Source organism: Danio aesculapii, chromosome 14 (assembly GCF_903798145.1).
Source record: "Danio aesculapii chromosome 14, fDanAes4.1, whole genome shotgun sequence".
Classification (NCBI taxonomy): domain Eukaryota; kingdom Metazoa; phylum Chordata; class Actinopteri; order Cypriniformes; family Danionidae; genus Danio; species Danio aesculapii.
Genome location: NC_079448.1, coordinates 32,746,495 through 32,774,201, shown reverse-complemented (window position 1 = coordinate 32,774,201; position 27,707 = coordinate 32,746,495). Strand labels below are relative to the sequence as shown.

The 27,707-nt window shown below is 36.8% G+C and overlaps 1 protein-coding gene across 1 annotated transcript; it reads left to right on the top strand.

Annotated features, from left to right (window-relative positions):
- Nucleotides 1–380: 380 nt before the first annotated feature.
- Nucleotides 381–27,707, top strand: efemp2a (EGF containing fibulin extracellular matrix protein 2a). Its single transcript, XM_056472731.1, has 11 exons — nt 381–497; nt 9,646–9,863; nt 10,014–10,062; nt 10,989–11,201; nt 15,441–15,563; nt 18,265–18,381; nt 21,581–21,700; nt 21,782–21,901; nt 21,985–22,111; nt 23,811–24,006; nt 26,400–27,707. Exons 2-11 carry the CDS (start codon nt 9,768–9,770, stop codon nt 26,559–26,561), a joined length of 1,323 nt encoding a protein of 440 aa, XP_056328706.1. The 5' UTR covers nt 381–497; nt 9,646–9,767; the 3' UTR covers nt 26,562–27,707.

Here is a 27,707-nt window from a genome sequence, read left to right as displayed (position 1 = left end):
CATTCCACCAACTTCTCCCGAGCTATAAATATCCCGCCGAATGAAAGGAATAGAGAGAGCGAGAGACCGAAAAAGATGGGGAGAGATGAAGGGTGACTTGAGGTGGAGGGGAAAAGAGAGAAAGAAAGTTGCAGGCTGTGGGGGGCGAGTTTAAATGAAACCAGGTGGAGTGTGTGTGTGTGTATGAAGAGGGGGGTTGTGTGTGTGTGAATCTGTATGCTGTTGTTCTGTCGTTGAGCTGGACACATTTGGAATTTCGGAATTTGGGCCGCAGACCAGGAATTTTCATCCTGGGGGGTCAGAGAGGGGCGGAGGATGGCCGTGCAGGGGGGCTGTATGGGGGTCGGAATGGGCCGTCCTTAGCTCCTCTCTTCCGTCTTTCCCTCCCCTGCATACATTCACAGTCCAGCTGTCCGTCTCCACACTCACTCTATCAGGAGTGAGGACAGAAGAGAAGACGTGCCACCACTGCTCAGAAAGAGATCCACTGCTGGCCTGTGAGTATACAGCATGCTTACCAGAGATAATACTGAGCTGCATTGTGATATCACGTCATTGTCAACTCCAATAGCTGGGGTCTTTGAGGCCATTCTGGATCAGCTCATGTAACTTAGGCAGAAATGTCAGGGTGAAGTTGTGTCACATGCAGCAGGGCAGAGGAAGCGATAAGGCGATAAAGGGCAGAACATTTCAACTGGCCAGTTTTTGCACACGTCACACTCTTTCAGACACATTAGAGAAGCAAAGATCAGTGCCGCTTATCCAACATATTGTATCCTCATGCTCTCAAGTTATTTTTTTTCCTTCTCAGCATTTCTCAACCATCATGATGCTTTCACACTGATCTCCGAAGTTTGTATGAAGTGTTGCAAAACTTTTCCAACCTCTTTTCCAACCTCTGTTTCACAACCATTGACTGTATGTTGTTATTTGAACCCTGCGTAAGTAAAATGGGTGACTTTGTTTAGAGAGCGTGTCTATTTTTAAAGGACAAAAAGCTGATTCATACAAACTGCCGACTGTTTAAATGAGCTGATTTGATGTGAAAGACGCTGCAGAATGGGAACATTGCACACAGGCTCTCTGAGGACACACAGAGGTCGGGGAATTTGTTGAGACGCTCATGTTTATCCAAAAAAAAAAAACCTTTCGGCCCCCTTTGGAAGCGTACAGGTGTTGTTATAAGAATGAAGGCTCGATGGAATGACATCAGAATAGGGAACACTGCTTTACTGTACTTAGACAGGCCACCGCTGTTGCGTCACTTTTTGTTTATGTGTTCTGCTAATTACTTGAGTTAGATGTTTTATTTTATATGGCTGGATGCTGAGTCGGGCGTTCATTTAAAAGCAGAGAGTGTGACAGAGGCGGGAGTAAATCAGACTGGGGGCCTCTGTCGTAGGCACATTAGCGCTCTATTTTTGGAAATATTAATTCATCTTCTTGGGGCTGAACTGCTAAAGTAAGCAACATGGAAGTATAGTGAGCATCACTGATGACAAGAAAGGAGCTTGTCTAGAACTTACTACTGTATATGCACACATTTAAAAATAAAGGCTTCAAAAGTTTCAAACATCATTGAAGAATGTTTTTGGAAACATTAATGCCATTAAATAACCCAAAAAAACAAACATTTAGGTTGCAGGTTTCACCAAGTTTAATTTAAGACTTTTTAAGACATTTTAAGACCATTAGGAATTAAATTTTAGACTTATACAGGGCTAAATGTTAAGGATGTTTTTTCAAATATCCAGGAAAGATTTTCACTATCCCTGTCAAAAAATGATAAAAATGTAATACACTTAATAATACAATAATAATAATTTAATAATAAAAATATAGGTCAGGTCAGATGATGTTTGTTGTTTGCTCAAACTACTTAAACTACTTACTATTTAAAATGAGCTGAAACAACACATTTTTCGAGTTTTTTGGGGGATAACTTAATTGTTTTATATTTAATCAACATAAAATTATAAAAAAAAATGATAAGTTAACTTAATTGCTTCAAGTTGTCCCAACGCAAATAGATTGTGTGGAACTTGAGATTGGAACTTGTGTGTTTAATTGAGATTGGGATTGGGATTGTTGGTGATTGTATGGGTGTTAATGACCAGATTGGGCAGCTAAACATGACCAAAGGAAAATTAAGAGTTGTTAAAAATTATTTAAGACATAGAACACAACATTTCAGTATATTTAAAACTTTTTAAGGTCTAAATACACTGAAACAGAAGAGCACTTGTTGAATATCTATACAACATTGTAGCATTATGCAACTGTAATGCCTGTTGGCATAATCAGTAGTTAATGTGATAAAACTACTGTACATCTATAGTTCCTCGTACAGGTCACCTCTATGAACCTGTGGAGAAGAGACTTCTTTCGTCCCATAAACTTCACCTTAAAACTTTTTGCTTAAAAAAAAACTTAAGAGATTTTCTCACTTAAACAGATTATTCATCTAAAAATGAAAATTCTGTCATCAATTACTCACCTTTTACTTGTTCCAAACAAGGATATAAAAAGAAGCCTATCTAACAAAATAGCTTACGATAATGGTCCAAAAACTAGTACACCCAAATTTATAGGCTATAGAAAAATATTAAACACAAACTTAAAAAAAAGAAAATTTTGTTGAAATTTTGTAGGTTATATATATATATATATATATATATATATATATATATATATATATATATATATATATATATATATATATATATATATATATATATATATATACATATATATATATATATTTTTTTTTTTTTTTCATTATTTTGCTTGCATTTAATTGTGTTATCTTTCAATTTCTTTAAATGGACATACAAAAATACATTGTCTATATTCACTGAGAAATGGAGATTATCAAAATGGGGTGTGCTCAATTATACTGAGTAGTGTACATTGAAATGTATTTTAAAGTAAAATACCAAATAACTTAAGTTTAAGTGTATCAAAATAAACTGCAAAATACAGCAGTCACAAACTATCAAACATTTAAAAATGTATCACTTTAAAAATACTTCAAAATACTTTTATAAAGGATCATGACATCAGTCCATTTATCATTAAACTGACTCTTCAATACTCAAAGACAATATTGTGCTGACTTTTTAAGGCCTAAAATGTAGTTTTTGGAATTTAAGATATTTTTATAGACTTTTTAAGACCCCACGGACACCCTGATCTAGATGATGTCACTATGTAGACTTCGTACAGTATTTTAAAAACACAAAAATACAAGACACTAAAGTATTTTGACCCAAAATATTAACATTTCCTTATACCCTACTAAATACAAATTACAAAATACCATTTTGTATTCATAATACAAATTTGAAATACATGTATCATCAGTGGTGTGAAGTAACAAATACGCAAATTACTGGAGTTTTTCTCAGAAATTGTACTTTTACTTTACCTTGAGTATATTTTTACTGCTGTATCAGTACTTTTACTCCACTACTTGTCTTCAACCTGCAGTCCCTACTTTATGTTTTCTTGTCTATGAGGATTAGAATAATCAGTCCTGTGATTCCTGTCCAATCAAATCTCACATAGAAGGTAAATCGCATCATATTGAAGTACCTCAAGACATCCACAAAGATGTCCAAAATCTACAAACGCATTGACCCAGAGACTGTTTATGTCACTAATGAGAAGATGACGGATGTTTACTGTATGATGACCGAAATGGCCTTAAACACCAGATTGACGTTGTACCCCAGCCTTGTGGGGACATTGCATTTTGTTTGGAATTGTAAATTGGGTTGACATTAGAACCCAACGTCAGATTGACCTCAATGTCCAACGCCCAACCTGAAATCAACCAAATATCAACGTGTAATGATGTTACAGGTTGACGTTGTGTGGACCCTATCACTATGATGTCTATTAGATGTTGGATTTTGGTTGTCATACCTGATGAATAAACATCAGTACTTGCACTACATATTTTGGCAAGTAATGGTACTTTTATTTAAGTAAGATTTTTCAGTACTCTTTCCACCTCTGTGTATCATAAATACTGACCATCCCTGCCTGTAACCATTGACTTCCATAGTAGGAAAAAAGAAATATGGAAGTCAATGGTTACAGGTTTTAAACATTGTTCAAAATAACCTATTTTGTGTTCAACTGAAGAAAGAAAGGTTTGGAGCCAGTTGAGGGTGAGTAAATTGTCATTTTTGGGTGAACTATCCCTTTAAGAGCAGGTGCCCCTTATATTTCATAACTAATGCTGTGACATTTATACATTTTAAAATGTTAGTCTAAATACAACTAGGCACAAAACACAACCAGTACATGTGTCTGTGCCTGTATCAATGTGTTTCTGAAGCCATGGGAGGGCCTGACATAAAAACCCCACTTAGGTTTGCACAGGTGTGAGGAGAGGAGCTCATATTCATAAAGTTAAAAGTGGATTGACCAGCAAGGTTTTAAACTGGAGATCCTGCGTGAATGTTTTGGCCACCATGCCAGATTTAGTATTTAATACTTAGCTGAGCACACAGAGTTAAGCACAGACATGACACTGAACCAGTGTGAGTGTGTTTATAAGGGTGAGCGAGAGGTAGGAGGAGAGCGTTTGTCATTACATGTGTGTGGTCCTTGCAGTGGGCTGCTCATGAAGTCTGCTCTTTATTACGTGTGTTATTGGGGCTCATATAATCACTGCAGACCTTACAAATGTCACAGGACTACCAGCCAGCCAAATGGTGAAGTGTTAGTTCAGCCCCAAATGAGGATTCTGCCATCATTTACTCAGCCCTCATCTTGGTCACATTTGTGCATCTTCTGAGAGAGATTTCTCATATATTCAATCAATTCAACTTCTTACTTCATATTTAGTTGCTTGCTAGTGGTTAGCTTCTTATATATGATTAATGTTAGCTCAGTTAAGTGCTAAAAAGTTTCTGATTTGGAGGGAATGCACAAGACATTTATATCTAGGTACCCAATCCATAATCAACAATAAACAAGGACAATACTTTACTTAACCTGATATGAAGTGTGTGCTGAAATCTCAACATAATAACATTTTTGATGACCAATGCTCTTTAGTCATTTTATTGCGTTTAAACGCAGTTGTCGTCATTTGTTCTGTCTGGCAGCAGGTACGGGATGAAATTTCAATTTGGAGCCTGTACTTCATGTACCCAACATAATGATGTTTTATGTAGCTTCGCCTCCTGTTTTCCCTTTACTCTGACTCCAACTAATGCTGTGTTGTACCTGTGAGTTTTGCACTAAGAGAGCCAGAACATATAAAAACTAATCAGTAAAGAGTATTAACAGCATTAAGTCACTGAAGCTCTGTAATGCTTTCTTGAACTGAAGAACGTTATTCTTCCATGTAACACATTAAATCTTCAATATAAACCTAAATGGAATATGTTTATCATTTAAAGTGATTCTGTCTCTTCAGAAGCCTTCATAGGAGATATTTTAGATCTCAAATTTTAGTAGAGTCAGGTAAATACACTTTTAGTGGGACAGAAATCTCTTGGACTTGATTCAGAATCTCTTCAAGTGTGTTCTGAAGATGGACGTCGGTGTTATTAGACTGAAATTACATTAGGATGAGTAAATAATGACAGAGGTTTAATTTTGGGGTGAAATAACAACTCTTTAAAGAGATAATACAATGGATAGGGAAAATAAGTCATCACTTGCCTTTCAATTGTGTCAAACCTTTTTGTTTTTCTTTCTTGTGATAAACACAAAACAAGATATTCTGAAGAATGCTGAAAACCTGTAACCATCGGCCTCTGTATGTTTGCTTTTCCTACTATGGAAATCAGTGGTTATTGGATTTAACCTTTAAAGAGCCCCTGCTATGCATTAAAAAAGGTCATATTTTGGTTTTGAGGGTCTCCAACAACAGGCTGATATGCATACAAGGCCAAAAAAACACTTTTATTGTCCTATAATATGCACTTATTTTTTTACTAATTATCCCAACGACTCCCATATGATTTGTTCAGCGATTCATTTATTCCCAAACTCCTCCTAAACTAATCTGCACTGATTGGTCAGTTGACCCAATTTGTTGTGATTGGTCGACGATTGGGTTCAGCGTGAGATAGAGAGAAACGCCTACCGCAGCAATGAAGTATTCAGCACAGAGCATGTGAGAGCTCAATGCAGGAATGCAATAAAGCAATACAGTTAAACACCAGCATATTACTCTACTCTTAACCCTAACACCAAGTTATATCAATGACACATTCAGTATTAATCCACACAGTGGCAAAAATTGAACTATATTGAAAACTGACCACCGTACTTGTAAGAGACAGCTGTTGATGGCCATAGCAAAGGCAAACAGCAGAGGAACGCATTTAAATCAGTATAGGAAGAAGCATGTGACGCGTTTTCAACATGGTTTTGGACGCAATATGTGAAAAGCTCTATAAAGATTTAATCTGAGAGATATGGTACAAGCACTGATCTATAATAGATGTGTGATTACAAGCTGCGTGGAGCGATTGCAAGTTACATCACACTATTAAATACATATTAACAATTACATTAACAAATACATATAAATAATAGTAACAATTTTAATGACACTTACATGTTAAGATCCGGAGAATGCAGAATCTTAAGGTCCAGAGCTGTAACAGTTACTGACAAAGTCCATGTCAAAGTCTCATACATAATAGTCTCTGCTGCTCCTTCATATAATAACAAACGTCCGACGATAGGTTATTGTACCAAAAATCTGAAAAATGACAGGAACAAACACAAAACTAGGTTGGCTATACTGTGGTATTGTTGTGAAAATGGCAACGTCGATGTGTTCAGGCAAAAGATCAGAATCCAAGATGATTCATTTATTCGACTCTGAGTCGACTATTTTTTTTAAAGAATCAACAGTTTTAAACACTGTGCACTTTCAGATTTAAACCTCAGCTGGATGTTTTCATTCACTCAGTGCTGTGTTACACACTGCATGGAAGGTCATTTTCAAAAACCTATAATAGGGGCTCTTTAATCAAAATATCTTCCTTTGAGTTCATCAGAAGAAATAATTTCGTAAAGGGTTGCAACCACTCGAGGGTGATTAAATAGTGATTAAATAAAAATTTTGGGTGAACTATCCCTTTAAGCAAATGCACAAGGCATCATGAGTGCTCCACATTAATTCATTTTGCCTCATGAGTAGCCACACAATGACCTACTAACATATCTGCCAAAGAAAATTAATAATTAAAAATAGCAGAGCAGAAAGGGCCTACACAAGGGCATTCTGGGTAACCACAATTGACCTTTCCAGTGAACTTCGGAGAGAGGGGTTTCCCAGAAATGTGATCCTGTGGGAAACACAGCAAGTGTCCGGCTGATCGTTATTCAGAGCGGTGCCCACATCCTCTCCGCTGGCATTCCTGAAGGTCAAGTGCCATTCAGACAACATGCTACCCACGCCTCCACACTGCCCACACCTCGGCCAAGTGACTGGACCGGGCTCTCGCTGGCCTCGGGTTTGTTTATGATGGTTGATTTCAGGTTTTTGCCACCACAGTGACAGCCTCCTTCAAGATTTTGAGGGAAGCTTAACCATAAGTAGCACGTAGGTCAGTCAGTAGGAGCGGGTAATTCACACAGATGAGAGATTTGTTAGCCTGTGCTGTCTTGTCGCAGGATGTGAGTGTGAAGTTGCAAGCGTTTCTTGTATGATGGCTACTGTATGTTTCACGCGGTTTGGGAGGAAAAGCACAATAATAGTATCTGGAGGCTGAAGCAGCTCAGAATGTGCAGATTCGCACGTCACCCTGCGGTTTGCTGTTTGTCACACTGAGTCAACATGACAATACTTTTAGGCTGGACTCTCTGAACTCCATAAAAACAACAACTCAAAGAGCTGCTATTGGGCTCTGTCTGTGTCATGTTGGAGCAGCTTTTGTGTTTCCATACTGTGCCTGCAAATGCTGTTTATGTCAATGTCAATGTATGTGTGTACTTACAGAAAAGTGGGCCAGGAAAATAGTACTGAGTTTTATATGTCTGTGTGATAGTTTGCTTAAGCGAAAACATTTCACTCCCCTCAAAGCCAGAAATGTTTTATAAGAATTACAGTTAATATTTCTTGGGGTGGGTGAAAGGACCCATTCAGACTAAATACAAAGTACTATACTGTATAAACCATTACAAATCAGCGCATTTGTATCTGTTAACATTAATTAATGCATCATTCATTCATTTTCCTTCGGCTTAGTCCCTTTTTTAGTTAGGGGTCGCCACATCAGAATGAATCGCCAACTTATCCAGCATATGTTTTACAAAGCGGATACCCTTCCAGCCGCAACCCAGTACTGGGAAACACCCATACACACTCACATTACAGCCAATTTAGTTTATTCAATTCACCTATAGTGCATGTCTTTGGACTGTGGGGGAAACCGAAGTACCTGGAGGAAACCCACACTCCACACAAAAATGCCAACTGGCCCAGCTGGAACTTGAACCGGCGACCTTCTTGCTGTGAGATGACAGTGAGCCACTGAGCCACCATGTCGCCCCTTAAGTAATGCAGTGTTGAATATAAAAAAGTTTTTAAAGCAGTTCAAATGTATTCATTGTGGTTAATTACTCTTAATTATTAACTTTATTATAATTATATATTCCTGGTTGATATTTTCATGTGTTAACATTATTAATGCTTTAGTAGACACGACGCATGGACTAGGTATTATATTATAATATATATGCAGCATTTATTAATTTTTGTTAATTTTACACACACACACGCACGCACGCACACACACACACACACACACACACACACACACACACACACACACACACACACACACGCACACACGCACACACACACACACACACACACACACACACACACACTTTAACTCAAACCATTTGAGGAAACTGATTGCAAAAAAACATTTAAGTTAAAAAACGAATCCTAATAAGTACTGTAAACTTAATCCATTTGAGTAAATGGAGCAATTTGATCACAGTAAAACCCGATAAATGAAGAGAACTCGAACCAACTGAGTACTGTAAAACCCAATAAGTTAAAGCAACTCAAACCATTTGAGGAAACCGACTGCTACAAACCATTTGAGTTAAAAAACTAATCCTAATAAGTACTGTGAACTTAATCTGAGTAAATGGAGCAATATGAGCACAGTAAATCCCAATAAGTTAAGGCAACTCAAACCATTTGAGTTTAAATAACTAATCTATATATTTACTGTGAACTTAACTGACTGTGAAGTAATGAGGTATTTCATTAACTCATTACTTTCAACACATCATTAACTTTCAGTAAATTTTGAGTTAACTAAACTCATTTCATTTGATAAAGTGGACTGTTGGGTTTCATAGGTTTTACAGTGTACCATCACAATGCGAGTACAGATATTGCAATTTTAAAGCAACCACTAGAGGGAGTCTGGTAATCAAGCAACTGCAGCGGCCAAAAATAGGGTATACACTTCTGATTAATGAAAAGTCCTGACACATCATTAAACTGACTGGAAGGCGCTAAAATTAACCACAGACGGATGTTTTGACATTTAGGAACAATGTGATTAATATAACTGGGTCACGTTTAAGTTTTCAAATCCTGAGGTGTAAAGTCTGCTTCTGAAGTGGCTTGTTTATCCTCCACAGGTTCCTCAGCATCATCTGCTCCACACCATCGCATGTCTGTCTGACCTCCTCTCTTTACTCAACACTATTGGAGGTGTCTTTGTGTCTGTGCTCAGCGAGACCTGTTGAAGGGGTGTGTGAGGATGCGGCCCGGGTGTATTTTGCTCTTTTGTATGTGCATCTCTGTGTTTCTCCACCGCGCTATTTCACAGCCACCCACAGAAACTGACACCTACACGGTAAGGAGGAACGAAACCTTCCCCTGTCTCTCGCCACACTTTCTTGATCTTCATTATGTAAAATACACTCTTTCATCTCATATTCACACAAACCGCAGGTATAATCAGGCTACATGTATAGTGTTTAGTAATTCATGTGTATTTTTATAGGAATGTACAGATGGATATCACTGGGATTCACAGACTCAGCACTGCAAAGGTAAAACACACTTCATGTCTCATATATCCAAACCTCAAATTTACAGGATTCATAAGTAAATACACCTAAAATATTTGATATAACAAACGTATGGTTATGACTAAAATGCATTCCAATGAAATTTAATGGCCACAATGTAAACATAATAAATATACATACTGTATGCTATGTAGGCCTGTTTGTATAAAATATACTACAGCTAAAAAATATGGTGATCAGTACGTTAATTATTACAGTAACAAAACCTTGAATCAAGTAGGATAGTTTTTTATTTATAGACTATTTCAATGTAGTGAAGTCATTAGCCCATCAACATTTCCTGCTTGTTGTCAAACTTTTTCATAACTGTAAAAAGAGGGAATTTAACCATAACTCAACGTTAAAACAGCATTATTTATCATCATTGGGACCTTTTTTAATTCTCGAAATCTATGGAAAGGAAAAATGTAAAACAGGAAATACGTTAAGACCATTGTTATTGTTTACATCCCTCAAAATGGTCTATATATATTTTTAGACTTTAAATATTAAGGAAACGTACATATTTTACAGATATACATACCTTTTTTTAAGTATTTACGATCTGAAAACATGATACATTTATATTGACTTGTCATTATGCTTTTCTATGAATAAATACCCTATGTATATGATACAATAATGTATATAATATTCTTAAGATGCAAAATAATGAAAACATTTCAAATGTAAAACAATATTACTCAAAACACATAATCATGGTAAATTCAGGCAGCTGGAAATAACTTTAAAGTGATCTCAATATCTGACAGAATTGGCAGTAGTCTTAACTGTTCTGCGACCCGATTATCATGATAATAACACTCCAGTCCCTTAGTGTTTTTTTTACCCTTTAACAAATCCATATTCTGCTTCATATATAAATATCTACATGCATGTGTCTGCAGATATAAATGAATGTGAGACAATCACAGAAGCCTGTAAGGGAGAAATGAAATGCTTCAACCACTATGGTGGATACCTGTGCCTCCCTCGCTCAGCCTCGGTCATCCCCGCCGCTGAGCCACCCAACCAGATCCACCAGAGCCTGGAGAATGAAGCCAGAGAGCCTTTCAACTCGTGCCCTCCAGGTTTCGAGCCCCAGCAGGACAGCTGCTTGGGTGAGTGTGTGAAAACAAGTGTGTGTCGATTCAGAACAGGTGTCAGACGGCCTGCAAGTTTTAACACTTAACAGTAGGATGCCATTACGGAGAGTCATGTGTGTCCGGGTTAGGGATGATGTTCCAGGGATTAATAGATGATCAATTAAAAGTGTATTAAGCAGTACGTGATAAACGCTTTTAACCACAGTGTTGGATCGAGTCCCGAAACACACTTGCAGCCAATCTAACTGCATTAGACAAACAGTATCAAAAAGAGTTGAGGTACCAGATCTAAAATTGAGTAGCGTTTCACCAAACTTAACTGGTTCAATTATCTCATGAACACAAGAGACGTAGGTAATAAAACTGTATCCATGCGAGGTAGTAAAGACAGAAGAATAATAACTAAATAGCCTTAAAAGTTTTCAACACATCATGATATTCATGAGTAAACACTGGCCTATACACCATTGTGTCCATCTGAGATGCTACTATTGACACTTTTTGTATTAGACATTGCATCTAATCATTAATTTGTTTCGTTTTTGAATGTCCTTTAATGCCAGTGACTGTACCACTGAAGTATAGACACTCATTTATCATTAAGGTTAATGGTTAATCAATGAATTTAAACGATGATCAATCTTGGGCGTTTGTGGAAAACGGCATTGACATCTCTAGTGTGGATCAAAATGAAAATCAATGTCTGTGAATGGGATGGTGGAGGGGGAGGAGGATTATTGCACGCAATGTTTTAGTTTTGACTGCTAGTGCTTGAATGACTCAGGCAGAAACAGGTGGTCAGGGGAAGCAGAGAGTGAGGTTTTTGCGCTCAGACAACTGTGGGAGTCATGCTGAAGTCTTGGCAGGAGGCCGATCTGCTGGGGGTCTAGGAATTCAGAGACCGAGGCATCCCAGCTGTCGTCTACTGTCAAGAGGAAGGCAATAGAGATAATGTTACTCAAGATCGCTCTAAGGAGACACAGTTTTTACTTCACATGAGCTGCGAACCAATAAATGCTGCAAAAACCTCGTTCCAGAGTTATAGTAGCAGTCTTAGGGCGCGTGTCCATCCAAGCATTCTTTTCCCGAAATTGTCAATGAAGGTGCCATGTTTTTTAAAGGTGCCCTAAAATGAAATCTGAGTAGAATATTAAAAGATCAGTCTATGAAAATTGAAATACTGTGAGTCTCAGATACCACTGTTTCCTCATTCTCATGTAAATTCCCTGAGTGTAAGTCACCAGTGGACAACGGGCCAATCAGAAGACAAAACAAACTGTGATGAGACTCACGGGCCATACCCTCTGCATTTGCATATATGTCTACTTTAGGTCATTCATCCAGACCTAACAAGCAGCCGAATCATCAAGAGAACATGACTCATATGCAGCTCTGAGATATTAAAAAAGCTTTGAAATAATTAATATGCACGCCCCAGGCTACGTTTGATAAGCCAAACGTTTTCTAGTGAGACAACAGTGATAACTTTCCTCCCTTAGTTATTTTAAGTATACATTTCACTTACTATACATGTGTGACTTTTATTTAGAAAATGCAAGCGCAAAAATTTAACTGTACGTTACTGGGCAACAACAGCACCAGACATGTTCAAACTCGCCTCAGGTAGCAAGATGCAAGATTTACAGATTACATATTTATTCATCTCTACACCAAAGAGACATTAGGTATGCCTAATTACATATTTTGTTACTTTATCATGTTGAAATTTGATGCGTGTGTTTCAACAAACACATGTAGACTGCTAAATCATGTCAAATCACTCAGCTTAATGGTCATATGTTCATGCAGAGGTTGATATTAATGGGGTTTATTACCCCATATTACTGAAGCCATAAACTACTATGTAGATATCAGAGAACAATTTAACTTATTAAACCAATGCAGTATATGGCACCTTTAAAGGGTCATGACCCCCCCCCCCTTTCTAAGTCTACCAAAGTAATTTTGAGTGGGCATGACAGAGCAAAGCAGGACAGAAAGAGGAAAGTGAGAAACCCTCATCTATCAGTGTGGCTCTTATTGACTGACTAAAAATCAGAGGTAACACATGACAAAAAGCAAGAGTTTTATATTTAAAGAGTGCATATTTTACAAAAATTCATTGATTGTGCTTTGAACGGACAGAAAAGTCGAACAAACAATGAAGCCTTTGAAAGTCGTCTCTGTAAGTGTTGTGATAATCCACTGATTGATCAGCTGATAGACGCTGTATTCAAATGCTCCAGTGTCCATGCATCGTTCTTGTAAACTGGTGATCATCAAGAGCCAATCTCAGTCATTTCTGTTGAGTGCGGTAAATGCTGTAGTCATCATAATACTTGCTACATCACCACATATAGATTTTAAACCCAGTAGATGAAAATAGTGTGAAAAGCACAATTAATTCCAGTTAAATACCAGTTAAATAACCAGTTATTCGCCATAATTAAAGTCAACAAATGCTAAAATTGTTTTAATTGAAGTTCAACACACAAATCCGGTAAAATATAAGAAAATTTAGTCCAAGGTTTTATGACTCTTTAAATGCCAGCAGCGTAGCTCAGCATTTTTACAAGCTCTGACAGGTGAAGAAGCAGTCAAAGCTAAGCGTTAGGGAGAAATGAAGTGCTTCAGCCACTATGGTGGGGATACCTGTGCCTCCCTCACTCAACTTAGGGTCAGTCCCGCAACTGAGTCACCTAATCAGATTCACCCGAGCCTGAAGAACACAGCCAGTGCCTTTCAACTTTGAACCCTCCAGGTTTCAAGCCCCAGCAGGACAGCTGCATGGGTGAGTGTGTGAAAACAAGTGTGTGTTGTTTTAAAACAGGTGTCAGACAGCCTCCGTGTTTTAACACTTAATAGTAGGATGCCATTACAGAGAGTCATGTGTGTCTGGGTTAGGGTTGACGTTCCAGGGATTAATAGATGATCAATTAAAAGTGCATTAAGCAGTACTTGATAAATGCTTTTCACCACAGCGTTGGACCGAGTCCCAAAACACACTTGCAGCCAATCAGCATTAAGGGGAGTGTCTAACTGTAGTAAAGATATCAAAAGAGTTGAGATACCAGATCTAAAATTCATTCTCTAAGTCAGCTGGCAAAATTAGCCCATGAATATGAAATAGATATTGAAAGTTTATCCATGAGTAGCAAGACAGATGAATAACTACATGGATGGACTAAGACTTTAAAATGTCATGGACATTCATGAGTAACCGATTCATTCTCTATTATTTCATATGCACAATATTGCATTTCTGCTGTGCTAAAACACTTTTGTGAATATGCGCCCTTAAAGAGATATTTCACCCCAAAATTCTAGGTTTATTTAACTCACCTGGCTACCAGGAGAGTCAATAAAACAAAAGCAAAAGATTCAGTATGGGAAAGAAAGAACATCATTTACAAAACCTTTAATTCCCTACAGCCTCAGCAAACCTTCCTGAGCATCGAGTCAGAAACCACAAACAATATTTTGTTTTTCATGTTTGTTATTCATGTGTTTCTCAACCACTTTCCACCACCAGGTCTGCACATTTTCCATGTCTCCTTAATTAAACACACCTGATTCAGATCATCAGCTCATTAGCAGCGATTGAAAGACATGTAATAGGTGTGACAGACAAAGGAGACATCCAAAACATGCAGTGCTGGTGGTCCTCCAGGAACATGGTTGAGAAACACTGATTTATGTTGATGTTTTTTGACTCAAAAAACTGTTTGGGAAAAGATTCTGCATCTATTCAAATGCTCATGTGGAAGAGTCATATTAGCTGGCTTTTTAAGTCACGATATAAATGTAAACACATCCACTATGAAGACTTTTATAATTTGCATTAACCTTTTTAAGCCCTTTATAAAACCCTTTATTAATGATTATTTTACGTTCAAGTGGTATATAAGGAATTAAATATAAGCAGAGTACGGCTGTGTGTAAAGTATACAGCGCCATCTGCTGATAAAAACTAAGCTCAGAATCGGTTTGAGAGAATAAAGATGCATTTTTGATGCATCTCAGAGTTGATGCAGAATCAATTTCTCAAACAAATTTTCACCTCAGTTCTAATATCCATTGACCTGCATCTCATGAATCACCAAAGACCACGATTTCAGCTAAAAACGTATTTAATGCTCTTAAAAAAAAACCTGTCACCTAAATAACATTTTATTTTTGAGTGAACTGTCTCTTTAACTGAGAAGACAAACTGAACCTACAATAAATTTCCATGATTCTGTCTCCAAAAAACAGATGTGGATGAGTGTGAACGGGACAGCCACGACTGCCAGCCCAGTCAACAGTGTTTCAACACAGAAGGCTCCTTCTCCTGCCAGTGTCCAGATGGTTATCGCAAAGTGGGCACAGAATGCATTGGTGAGAAACAAAAAATGCCTGTTTAATTCTGTAGCACAAAATAATTACTACAAGAGGAGTTCACTGCTGTGAAGAAAAATCAGTCACAAGGCCCTCATCATTTACTCATACTCAAGGCCTCCATTCTGAATTAAGTAGGTGCTTAATTGAGCTGGTTGTGTACTAAAATCGTGTTTTGATAATCTGTCACGCTTTAAAGAGTTACACTTGTTTTGAAAGTTGTATTCACAGTGCAAAAAATACTAGAATACTAATGAATAAAAATGTAATATTTTATTACTTCCAATATCCTTCAAATTACTGTGGGATTTACATATTTGTCAGAAATGTAATTATTATTTTTATTTCAAATACATTACAATTCATGTGTTCATATTTACAGTTGAAGTCAGAATTATTAGCCCCCCTGTTCATTTATTTATATTTTTCCCAATTTCTGTTTAATGGAGAGATTTTTTTTCAACACATTTCTAAACATAATAGTTTTAATAACTCATTTCTAATAACTGATTTATTTTATCTTTGCCATGATGACAGTAAATAATGTTTTACTAGATATTTTTACACTTCTATACAGATTAAAGTGACATTTAAAAGCTTAACTAGGTTAACTAGGCAGGTTAGGGTAATCAGGCAAGTTATTGTATAACGATGGCTTGTTCTGTAGACTATGGAAAAAATCTTAAAGGGGCTAATAATATTGACCTTAAAATGGTTTTTAAAGTTTTAAAAACTGCTTTTATTGTAGCCAAAAAAAAATAAGACTTTCTCCAGAAGAAAAAATATTATCAGACATACTGTGAAAATTTCCAAGCTCTGTTAAACACATTTGGGAAATACTTAAAAAAGAAAACAAAATTCAATGGGGGCTAATAATTCTGACTTCAACGGTATATAGCTGACACTAAAATGTCTTGACTCCCACAGGTCTAAATAATTTAGTTTACCAAATATGCATGTCTGTACAATTGGAAGTACAATGTTTCTAGTTCCCCGTTTATAAAAAAGTATACTTATTTTTCATAAGAGTTTCTTTTTTTAAGTAGTCACTATAGAATTATTATAAGAGGACTGCATATGGCTTGTATGGCATATTCCAAGTCTTTTTTTTGTGTTAAAGTTGGTTCATGTATTTACAAATATGGTGAAACCAAAATAGGTGAACTGAACAATGAGTACGTCTACATGGACACCAATACTCTGATTTTAATATGATTAAGACATTACCCTGATTAAGAGTTTACCATGTAAACAGTGATTGTTGATTACCTTAATCTGAGTAAAGTCAAAATCGAACTAAACAGAAATCGAATTAAGACTTGTGGAGTATGCTGATTTTAGTGGTATTATTGAAGTGCAGCATAGACATGTAAACACTGCAATCAAGCTATTACCGTCATGTAGGATTTTTGCCACTTTTTCCAACAGGATAGTCTCTAAACACGGCTGTTTTACACTATTCTCTGCACCTACCCAGTCAGTGAAGAACCATAGACACCTGCATCATGCGGAGGTTTTTTTCCCCATACGGCGTGCGGTATCAAATTCCATTAAAACTACACTTTTCCAGCAGTTCATACTCGCATTCAATATCTTAGTTTGTCATGGGGGGCATGCATGAAATGTTCCTGAATGAAAGTGAAAGTGCCAAACTGCAGTTAAAGTTGACAAATTAAAAAAGAAACACTCGAAATTAGGCGACGCGGTGGCGCAGTGGGTAGCACGATCGCCTCACAGCAAAAATGTCGCTGGTTCGAGCATTGGCTGGGTCACTTGGCTTTTCTGTGTGGAGTTTGCATGTTCTCCCTGTGTTCGCGTGGGTTTCCTCCGGGTGCTCTGGTTTCCCCCACAAGTCCAAAGACAAGGTACAGGTGAATTGCGTAAGCTAAAAAATTACCCATAGTGTATGTGTGTGAATGAGTGTGTATGGATGTTTCCCAGTGATGGGTTGCCGCTGCGTAAAATATATGCTGGTGACCCCAGATTAATAAAGGGACTAAGCCAAAAGAAAATGAATGAATGAACACTCGAAATTAATGAAAATGAAACTCCAGAGGAAATGTGGATAGGGCTGTGATGCAATGGCATTAATCTAATTATGTGCTATAACATGGAAAACGGGATCATAAAAGGAACATTTTAAAAAGCAGCTCATGTAAACACCTTAATCATATTATTGTCTTATTCAGATTAAGGAAAATAATTTGATTACTGATGTCCATATAAGCAAAGTCACTGACAGACTCTTCATTTTGTGTGAAGTGAACTGTCCTATCAAAAGTCTGTAATCCATGAGTTTATAACCTTACATTATAAGATGCGACGCATGGATAAATTAATATTGTTTTTTTTTTTTTTTTCAAGATTTATTTTTGACCTTTATTAGACAGGACAGTAGTCAGACAGGAAGCGAAGTGGGGGAGAGAGAGAGGGGTAGGGTTGGGAAATGTCCACGAGCCGGGATTCGAACTCAGGACGCCCTGAAGTGCTACGGCACCATATGTCGGCACACTAACCACTAGGCTATTGCGCTGACTAATATTGTTTTTTTAATCACTAATATTATTTTATATTCACTTGATAAGTTGTTCCCAAACCAGTGTTTGAGTGTTCTGTGAAGATCTGTCATTGTCTTTACACTCTCTCCGATGAGGATTAAAAATGTATATGTGATCTAATTTTATGTTTTCATACTTGTCAGACATCGACGAGTGCCGGTACCGTTACTGTCAGCATCGCTGTGTTAATGTCCCTGGCTCTTTCTCCTGCCAGTGTGAGCCTGGTTTCCAGCTGGCTGGCAACAATCGCTCCTGTATTGGTAAGCCAACCCACACGCTCACTCCCACGTCTCGTTTTACCATAGCCTGAGTCATAGGCCAACACACACACCACATGCACACACACCACACGCATGCATGCACACACACACACTACTCAAAATCCAAACCCACATACTTACACAACTCCATCCTACACCTCATTTTCTTTCAGTATGAGCCAAAATATAAACCAGTAAAAGAGAACTTTGTGCACAGTGGAAAACGAGACATTGAGTCATTAAAATCAGTGTGATTTGCTGTTTGCGCCACATTTTGGTTTCATAATTGGATGTTCGAGTGAAACAGAATGTTTGACATAATTGAAAAAGTAGGATAAGAACCAGGAACCATACAGAATCATGTATAGAAGCACACAGTACATATTGTCAGTTTTGACTCTCATATGATGAAACACAATGAAAACTGTGGCATCTTAAAATGATTAGATGTTGATGTAAACGGCAACAAAAATTGCAGCACTAAAAGTTTATGTTTTACATAACAGCGCCTGTCAAAATATCTGAAGATCATGAAGATTTGTAATAATAGCAATATTGTGAAATATTATTTTTACTTGAACAATGTCTAAAAATGGCTCAGTGGTTAGCACTGTCGCCTCACAGCAAGAAGGTCACTGGTTTGAGTCCCAGCTGGGTCAGTTGGCATTTCTGTGTGGAGTTTGCATGTTCTCCCAGTGTACATGTGGGTTTCCTCCAGGTGCTCCGTTTTCCTCCACAGTCCACACATGCGCTATAGGTGAATTGAATAGTAAATTGGCTGTACTATATGAGTGTGTGTGTGTGTGTGTATGGGAGTGTGTATGGGTGTTTTAAATGGGTGTGGGTGTGTATGGGTGGGTTTCCCAATACTGGGTTGTAGCTGGAAGGGCGTCCGCTGCGTAAAAAATATGCTGAAACAGTTGGCGGTTCATTCCGCTGTGGTGACCCCTGGAATAGAGACTAAGCCGAAGGAAAATGAATTGAATTTCTAAAAATGTAATTTATTCTTGTGATTCAAGGCAAAATTTTCTGAGAGGTAATCCAGTCTTCAGTGTCACATGATCCTTCAGAAATCATTATAATATTTATTAAGGTTTATTATAGGTGCTCAACCGTTCTAATTATTAGCAAGTCTTTCTTCTGCTTCATACTTTTATGGAAACCATGATACATTTTACTATGTAGGAGTTTTAATAAATTCAGGATTCATAGCACTAACAGCATTTAGCAAAACATTATTGTGTTAATGAATACAATTTCTTTTTATAAAATGACAAAAAAACTTTTGTGGTGCTTTTGAATAGTAACATTACTATGTTTTTAACATTTATAATAAGTTTCTCATGGAGCATATTACAATAATTTATGAGGCATCACATGGCACTGAAGACTGGAGTCATGTTTGACTCACAGGAATACATTTTATTTTACAATATTTTTGTTCTGATTAAATAGACATGAAACATAAAACAAGTAAATTTAGCCTTTTCTTTTTTCTCCTCCCAACCCACAACAATTCCTCTTTTGCACCATATACATTTTAATTCTAATAGATAGATATGCTGAACACGATGGATGGATAGATGGATGGATAGAAAGAGAGATAGAAAATTCATTCATTTTCTTTTCGGCTTATTCCCTTTATTAATCTGGGGTGGCCACAGCGGAATGAACCGCCAACTTATCCAGCACATGTTCTACGCAGCGGATGCCCTTCCAGCTGCAACCCATCTCTGGGAATAATCCATACACACCCATTCACACTCATATACTATGGACAATTTAACCTACCCAATTCACCTGTACCGCATGTCTTTGGATTGTGGGGGAAACCGCAGCACCCAGAGGAAACCCACGCGAACGCAGGGAGAACATGCAAACTCCACACAGAAACGCCAACTGACCCAGCCGAGGCTCGAACCACCGACCTTCTTGCTGTGAGGCGACAGCACTACCTACTGCGCCACTGCGTCACCTAGATAGAAAATACTTCTCTGAAATAACTGATACAGAATAATTTTCTTTTTCTGACATAAAACAGGTTGGCACATAATATAAAACATATTGGTCAAGCCTCTTATAGTATATCATATATTTTTCTGAGGTGATAGGTGTAAAAGGTCCATAAGCCATTGCTTAAAGGTTAGAAGGGATCATTCTTTCCATTTGAGCAGTGTTAACCTTTGAACCAGAAGCATAGAGAAGGCGATCTCCTATTACAGTATTTTAAAGTGAAAAAAATATCTCCCTCCTTTTATCTAACACAAATCAAATGTTTTCAAACTTTTGACTAGCTCTGTAGAAAACAAACTTTCTATTAGCATTTTTGTTAGCATTAGTTAACATCTCTTATAATAAGTGGCTATACTTAATAAATAAAACAAGGTGTTTTGATTCATTTTGACGCAACCAATGAAATTAAGCTGACCTCATGTTCTCTATTTTCTCTAAGGTATTGTTATTATTGCTCTAAAATATGTTCTTTTTAAATGTCTGAGTAAAAAACAACAACTTTTACCCCATTATACACAATATATTGTATTTTAAGAAACATTTAAAATATTTTGGAACAGTAAACATGTCAAACTAAATAATTACAATAAATCGTTGACTTCTGCTATCTTCGATAGTCTCAAAAACAGATTTCTATATCTTTTTCTATTCTGGATATATTTCTATTCTTTGTAAATAAATAAACCACTGTATTTTTTAGGTCTGTAGAATGATTGTATGCTGGTGGTGCATAAGCTATTTGTTTTTCAGATGTTTACTGAAACGTGGGCTGACCAGTAGATTTTTACATGGATGGTTATTTGCCAGTGGAGATACTTTTGCCCTAAAAACAAAATAAAATAGTCAATAAAAACTTAAAAGATTAAAATAAACAATAATAAAATAAAATAACATTTTCAAACTGTGGTAAACGTTGAAACCGGTTATCACCTCATTACTATTCCCATCCTATTTTTGATCATTTCAAACATTCTTTTTCACTTGCTTTGGTGCAAATCACACTGACTTTAATATCACAATTTCTCATTTTTCACCATGCACAGAAAATCGTTATTTTAAACGGAAATACATCTTTTTATTGTACATTTGATCAAATAAATCCAGTTTTGCTGCATTGACTGTAACTCTTGACCTCTAAAAGTGTCATATAATAAACTCATCTGCTTTCTGGTTGTGTTTTGTTCAGATGTGGATGAGTGTGGTATGGGGGCCCCCTGCAGTCAGAGGTGTTATAACACATACGGGACGTTCCTATGTCGATGTGAGCAGGGTTATGAGCTCGGGGCAGATGGCTTCGCATGCAATGGTAAGCCGTGAGCAAATACAAAGAATCACACGTATTCATGAAAAACTGGAGCAACCGATTACATTGACTGTTTATCTTTAGACATAGACGAGTGCAGCTACTCCAGCTACCTGTGCCAATATCAGTGTGTGAATGAACACGGCAAATTCTCCTGCGTCTGTCCTGAAGGCTATCAGCTCCTGGGCACTCGCCTCTGCCAAGGTTTGCTTCAATTTAATACACTTTCCATGCACGCTCTGCCTCCCAGTTCATGCATATGAGAAACATTGTTTATTTCAATCTAGACATAAATGAGTGTGAGACAGGAGCTCACCAGTGCTCCGACGGACAGACTTGTGTGAACATTCATGGAGGTCACAAATGTGTTGACAACAAAAGCTGTCAGGATCCCTACATGCAAGTATCTGAAAAGTAAGTCGCATTTAAGGCTATTTATTTCACACACAGTTAAAATTTCTTAGATTTATTAATTGCTCATAAACAGTGTTTTTTTTTAAAACTTACTTGACACGGTTTCTCAAATCATCTGGTTTAATTTTCCATATCACAGTCCAGTTCTTCAGTCTGCGCCTCGGAGCGTATTTCGGCAAACTTCCACAAGCTTTAAATGAATAACAGGTGCTCAGGCATTTCTGAAGAAATTTCTGGCTAGATGGATTGCAATTTGCTGGACATATGGGGTACATTCTTGTGTAATTTAGTACAGTTGTAGCTAAAATAGTCATCAGTCATGCAAAAACTTGACGGAGGGGGTTGGAAACGATAGTATTTAGTAAGGGTGACCCCTTTAATTGTTGACTAAATGTTCTATTAGTTTGTTATGCCAGCTGGTCCATATTAAAGGGATAGTTCACCCCAAAATAAAATTCCGCCATTATTTACTTATCCTCAACTTGTTATGTATGTATGCATGTATATGTGTGTGTATATATATGTGTGTGTGTGTGTGTGTGTGTGTGTGTGTGTGTGTGTGTGTGTGTGTGTGTATTTTTTGTTTGTATGTTAAAAAACTATATAAAATATATAATAAAGAAAGGTTTAGAACCACTTGAGTTACCACTTAAATTATAAAGCAGACATGCCCAAAGTAGGGCCCGCAGGCCAAAGTTGGCCCATTGTAACCTTTGATTTGGCCCAACGAGGAGAGTGAGTATGATGGAGCGGGTTGGGGCGAATGCTTTTAACACAGAGATCATCATGTGCAGTCAGTACATTGTAGGGGACACACTTGTATTTATTGAATATATGTACATGCCAGGGAATAAAGTATTGAACACATCACTATTTACTATACGTCACTTAAAAAACGTACAAGTGCCGTTGACTTGAAATTTTCACCAGATGTAAACAACAAAACTAATTTGTTTAGAAATTACATTATGTGTAATGTAATAAAAAATGATGCAGGAAAATGGCTTGAACGCATGAAGAAAGGAAGATGTAAAAATGCATGGAAAATCCAGACAGCAATCTCTTAGTAGTTAGAAATCAACTCAAATATTAGCTGCTTCAGTCCCAAAACCTACATCCCACCAGGATGATGAAGATGAAACCAGTGTGGACATTTCAGCAGGCAATGATCCCAAATACTGCCAATGGTTTCAGAAATGGAAATAAAACTGCCAGAACAGCCCAGCTGATAATTTTTTTTATTGACTTAAATTCAATATAAAATAATAACGAAAGCTCAGAGTTGATAGACGAGACCCATAGATCCGTCAAGATTTGAAAGCTCCATTCTCTATTAAAGAGGTGTCTTGAAGGTGTCAAAAAAGCCTTTTGTACAAAGTATTAAATACATTTCAGCAGTTCAGTGCTTTCTCCTTGTGCCATTCCACTGCTATTGCACATAACATAATGGTTTGGTTTATTTTTATGTTTTGGTTTTTAGCAAAATTACAACAATTTAATGTGAACTGTTCCTTTAGCAATATATTTCCCAACAAAAATCATGAAGTGTTACTTATTTTATACTCGCTGTATATGTGGGTCAAAGACAAAACAGGGATTTCAAGCATAAAAAAATACACATATAATATCGATTAAAAAATGAATTTGGAGCAAAAACTCATGATTATAAATATTTTATAATCCTCTCTCTTCATTATAGTCGCTGTATGTGTCCAGTCTCCAAGCCTGCCTGTCGAGACATGCCGTACTCTATTGTCCATCGCTACATGAGCATCACATCAGAGCGCTCCGTCCCTTCAGACATCTTTCAGATTCAGGCCACCAGTGTCTATCCTGGAGCCTACAACACCTTCCGCATTCGCTCTGGAGACGACAATGGAGACTTCTATATCAGAGTATGTAATTATATTATAATTTCCATATATTCTCAATTAATATGATGTATTGTTGTATTGTCATGAAAATATGTTGTTTATGTTGTTTATGTTGTTTGCTAGTACAGTGATCTAAACACCCCCAAGTAAAAACCATGTTACATTTTTGTAATAAATTTCATAAGATCATAATAATCTGGCTATTATGTGTTTGTAGAAATGTTTGTAAAGAATATTAGAATGATTTCAATTTGATTTGATGCAAAAATTCAGCTTTACCATTACAGGAATTAATATTAATGTATAATTAAAATAGAAAAGTTTTTTTTTTTATATATATAAAATCACATTACAGAATTGGGGCTACATTGTACATTCCCAAGACAAACCCTCTATTATTTTTTCAAAAACTAAAACTTTAATGAAACAATTTTGATTGGTATTAAAACAATTATAATAAGTTATCTCTAAAAAATCATGTTTATTTATATATATAGGGATGTTTTAGAGACAAATATTAACTTAAAAACTCTCCGTCTCCTAAATCTTACATTCAGCTTCCATTATCATCAAATAATTAAGTCTAAAAGCCACAATTAAATTAAAAGATTAAACAATTAAAAGCCACAAGTTTAAAGTTTCTGCTCCATCCCAATATTTGAATCATTTTCAAAAGATGAACGTAATGATCATGATTTAAAATTTTATTACAGCTCACTCTTTTAAAACAACACACTTTTTAAAGCCCTGTTAGTAATAGCACGTGACTTGATTTCACAACCTCTGGCTGAAACCTCTAGGGTGTTTTCACAACAGCTTTATTTAGTTTGGTTAAATCGCATTAGAGTTTGTTTTCCCTCTTGGTGTGGTTCGATTGGGCAGGTGTGACTGTAGCAATCGCATATGAGACCTCTTTAAAGATGTGATATCGGTACCCATTTAAACTAACCCTGGAGAGGTTCGTTAGTGGTAAGAACATGGTCCAAACTAAAAACAGACCCAACCGCAAAAGTACTGTGCCTTTTTGGACTAATCCAGCTGCTGTAGCCTGATGCGCTGTCCCATCTTATGGTGTGTGGAGAAAAAATATTTGTTGACAGCGCTTTACCAACAATTTTAAACAGAGAGAGAGAGAGAGAGAGAGAGAGAGAAACATTACCTAATGGATCGTTTGTAATATTTCCAGAAGATGACCATGTCGCAGTTTAGCTAAATTAATTCATGCCTCCTCCTGAAGTGACTTACGATGCGCCTTCGCCATTTGCAATGCATTAAAATATTGTTTTCCAGCTGCAGCCGTGCTTCATACTTAAAATGTATAGTTTGTCTAACGTGATTTATACAAATTATATAGTCTACAATGACCAGGGATACAATCAGCCAGTCATCCCTCCACAGTAAAAAGCAACATTTTGTGTCTGCCGGTTTGTTTACTTGCAAGAGTTCCATTGGCATTTTCCCACACATTAAGTCTGACCAATCAAAAAGCAGTTTTAGAAAAAACGTTCAATACCATCTAGCCAATGAGTAATGTGGATTTTGTCACATGACTGCATTTTGGTTCTTTTTAACTGGTTTGAACCAAAGCAATCAGTGTGGTGTGAAAAGGACCCAAAAACGGCAGAAAATGCTACGATGTATCATTTGTTGACCTCGGTCCGGATGAACCGAATCACAGATGTGAAAGCACCCTAGAATGCATTGAGGCATTTCATTGTTTTTTCCTCATTCATTTGTACAAAAATGTTTGGAAAACATCAATAGGAGATTAATTATTTGTCAGCTCTGTTATTGTCAGCTCTGTTATTGAGAATTTTCAGCAAAATTTACTCTTACTTACTCTTTAAATACAAAAATATGATCAAATTACATAAAATCCTACATTTACAAATGCCATGTGCCATCTATTTTGAGATAAGCACCTTGAGCTAATGCACGAAGTGCTGAAAATCAACTCTGTTAATGGCTTAAAATGTTTAAATAACAATCAGTAACAGAATCAATTTTCCCAGTCCCTTTTACACTAATAACGCATTCTGTACATTCTACATTCATTGCTTGTCTTTACAGTTTTAGGAAAATAAATGCAAAATGCTTGAGATGTACACGTAATTCTAGAATTAGCTACACACCGAAAAATGATGTTTCCTGTTTGTTTAAACTACTTATTTAAAATGAGCTGAAACAACACTATTCCTGTATTTATTTTAAGACAACTTAATTGTTTTATGTTCAATCCACTTAAATGTGTAAAAAACTAACAAGTTAACTTAATTCCTTCATGTTGTCCCAACACAGATTGAATGTGTGGGACTCAGCATTTTTTACAGTGCATAATCATAAATGGTAGAACAATAATGTATAGTAAGAGGAATCAGAGTCAACGTTTGAAATGACTGTGTTTTGTTCCTCAGCAAATCAACAACATCAGCGCCATGCTTGTTCTGGCCCGCGCTGTCAACGGCCCTCAAGAGTATGTGCTGGATCTGGAGATGGTTTCTATCAACCCGCTCATGAGCTACCACAGCAGCTCTGCCTTGCGCTTAACTATCTACGTTGGGCCTTACGCCTTTTAACTGAGAGAGAATTGGAGATGTGGAGAGGGAGAAACAGCGGTGGAAGAGTGGAAGCACTGATCGATTCATGCAAAGAGGAGGCCTTATGAGCTGGATATGTCTGCTGGTCTGTCTGCAGACGGCATTTCCAAGATTGTACAAAAGAGAAACACACCAACCTATACAACTTCTACATCATAAATGATAATAATAAAAAAGGCTATCCGCTTGTTAAGTTGAGACTATGCAATACTCAATACTGTTTCCTGGTCCAAGCCTCTAGTCAATAGAATCAAGAAATCTCTCTCAATAGTCAATATTATGACCACTTTTCTTGTCATATCATACATTAAAAGCCACAAGTTTACAGTTTCTGCTGCATCCCAGATACCAATATTTGAATCATTCATAAAAGACGAATATGATGATAATATCATTTAAATTTTTAATACAGCACACTCTGAGCGTTTATTAGCACCATTTGTTGTCTGATTTTGGCATCTGCTAGATAGAGCCATTGGACTAGAGAAAATAAAATTGCACATCTGGATATTTCATTTTTCTGCGATATAAATACAATTTCACCAGATGGCTTGAACAGCTCTATTTGGAAAGATTTCATTCATTTAGATCGACTGGGATATGATTATGTGGGGGAATGAATTGTGTATAATATACAAATTAAAAACATAGATGAATACAATCGAGCAGGGGTGCCCAAACTTTTTTGTATGAAGGGCCAAAAACCAAATATCATTGAGAGCTGTGGGCCAAAGGTAAATATACCAAACTATTTTACATTAAAGTTACCATGGGTAATTTCCTAATATATTTCATAATATTTAAAAATAAGTAGAAAACATTGTTTTGAATCTTGTTAACTAATGCAATATAACTTTTTAATTAGAACTTATTGTAATAAAAAGATAAACAATTACATTTATAACACAGTGAAGTTCAATGCTGAATACACTAGTCAAGTAAAATCTGCATTGATTTGCTCACCAAAGTCTCTCCATTGTCCTCTATCTGTCGGGTGACAGTATGTACATTCTTCAACCCAGGCTCATTCTGAGAACGTAGTCCTGTGGACGTTTCTGGAGACCGCGAAATACGTTCCGGGAGGTACGTATTTTTGCAGTTTTTGTTTTCGCGAATCCGCGAGAG

Excerpts from the sequence above, each read along its gene's own strand:
- efemp2a (XM_056472731.1), top strand. The coding sequence starts at position 9,768 with ATGCGGCCCGGGTGTATTTTGCTCTTTTGTATGTGCATCTCTGTGTTT. Across the intron at positions 21,902-21,984 it reads GGGCACTCGCCTCTGCCAAG|ACATAAATGAGTGTGAGACA; the intron begins GTTTGCTTCAAT and ends ATTTCAATCTAG. Across the intron at positions 22,112-23,810 it reads TACATGCAAGTATCTGAAAA|TCGCTGTATGTGTCCAGTCT; the intron begins GTAAGTCGCATT and ends TCTTCATTATAG.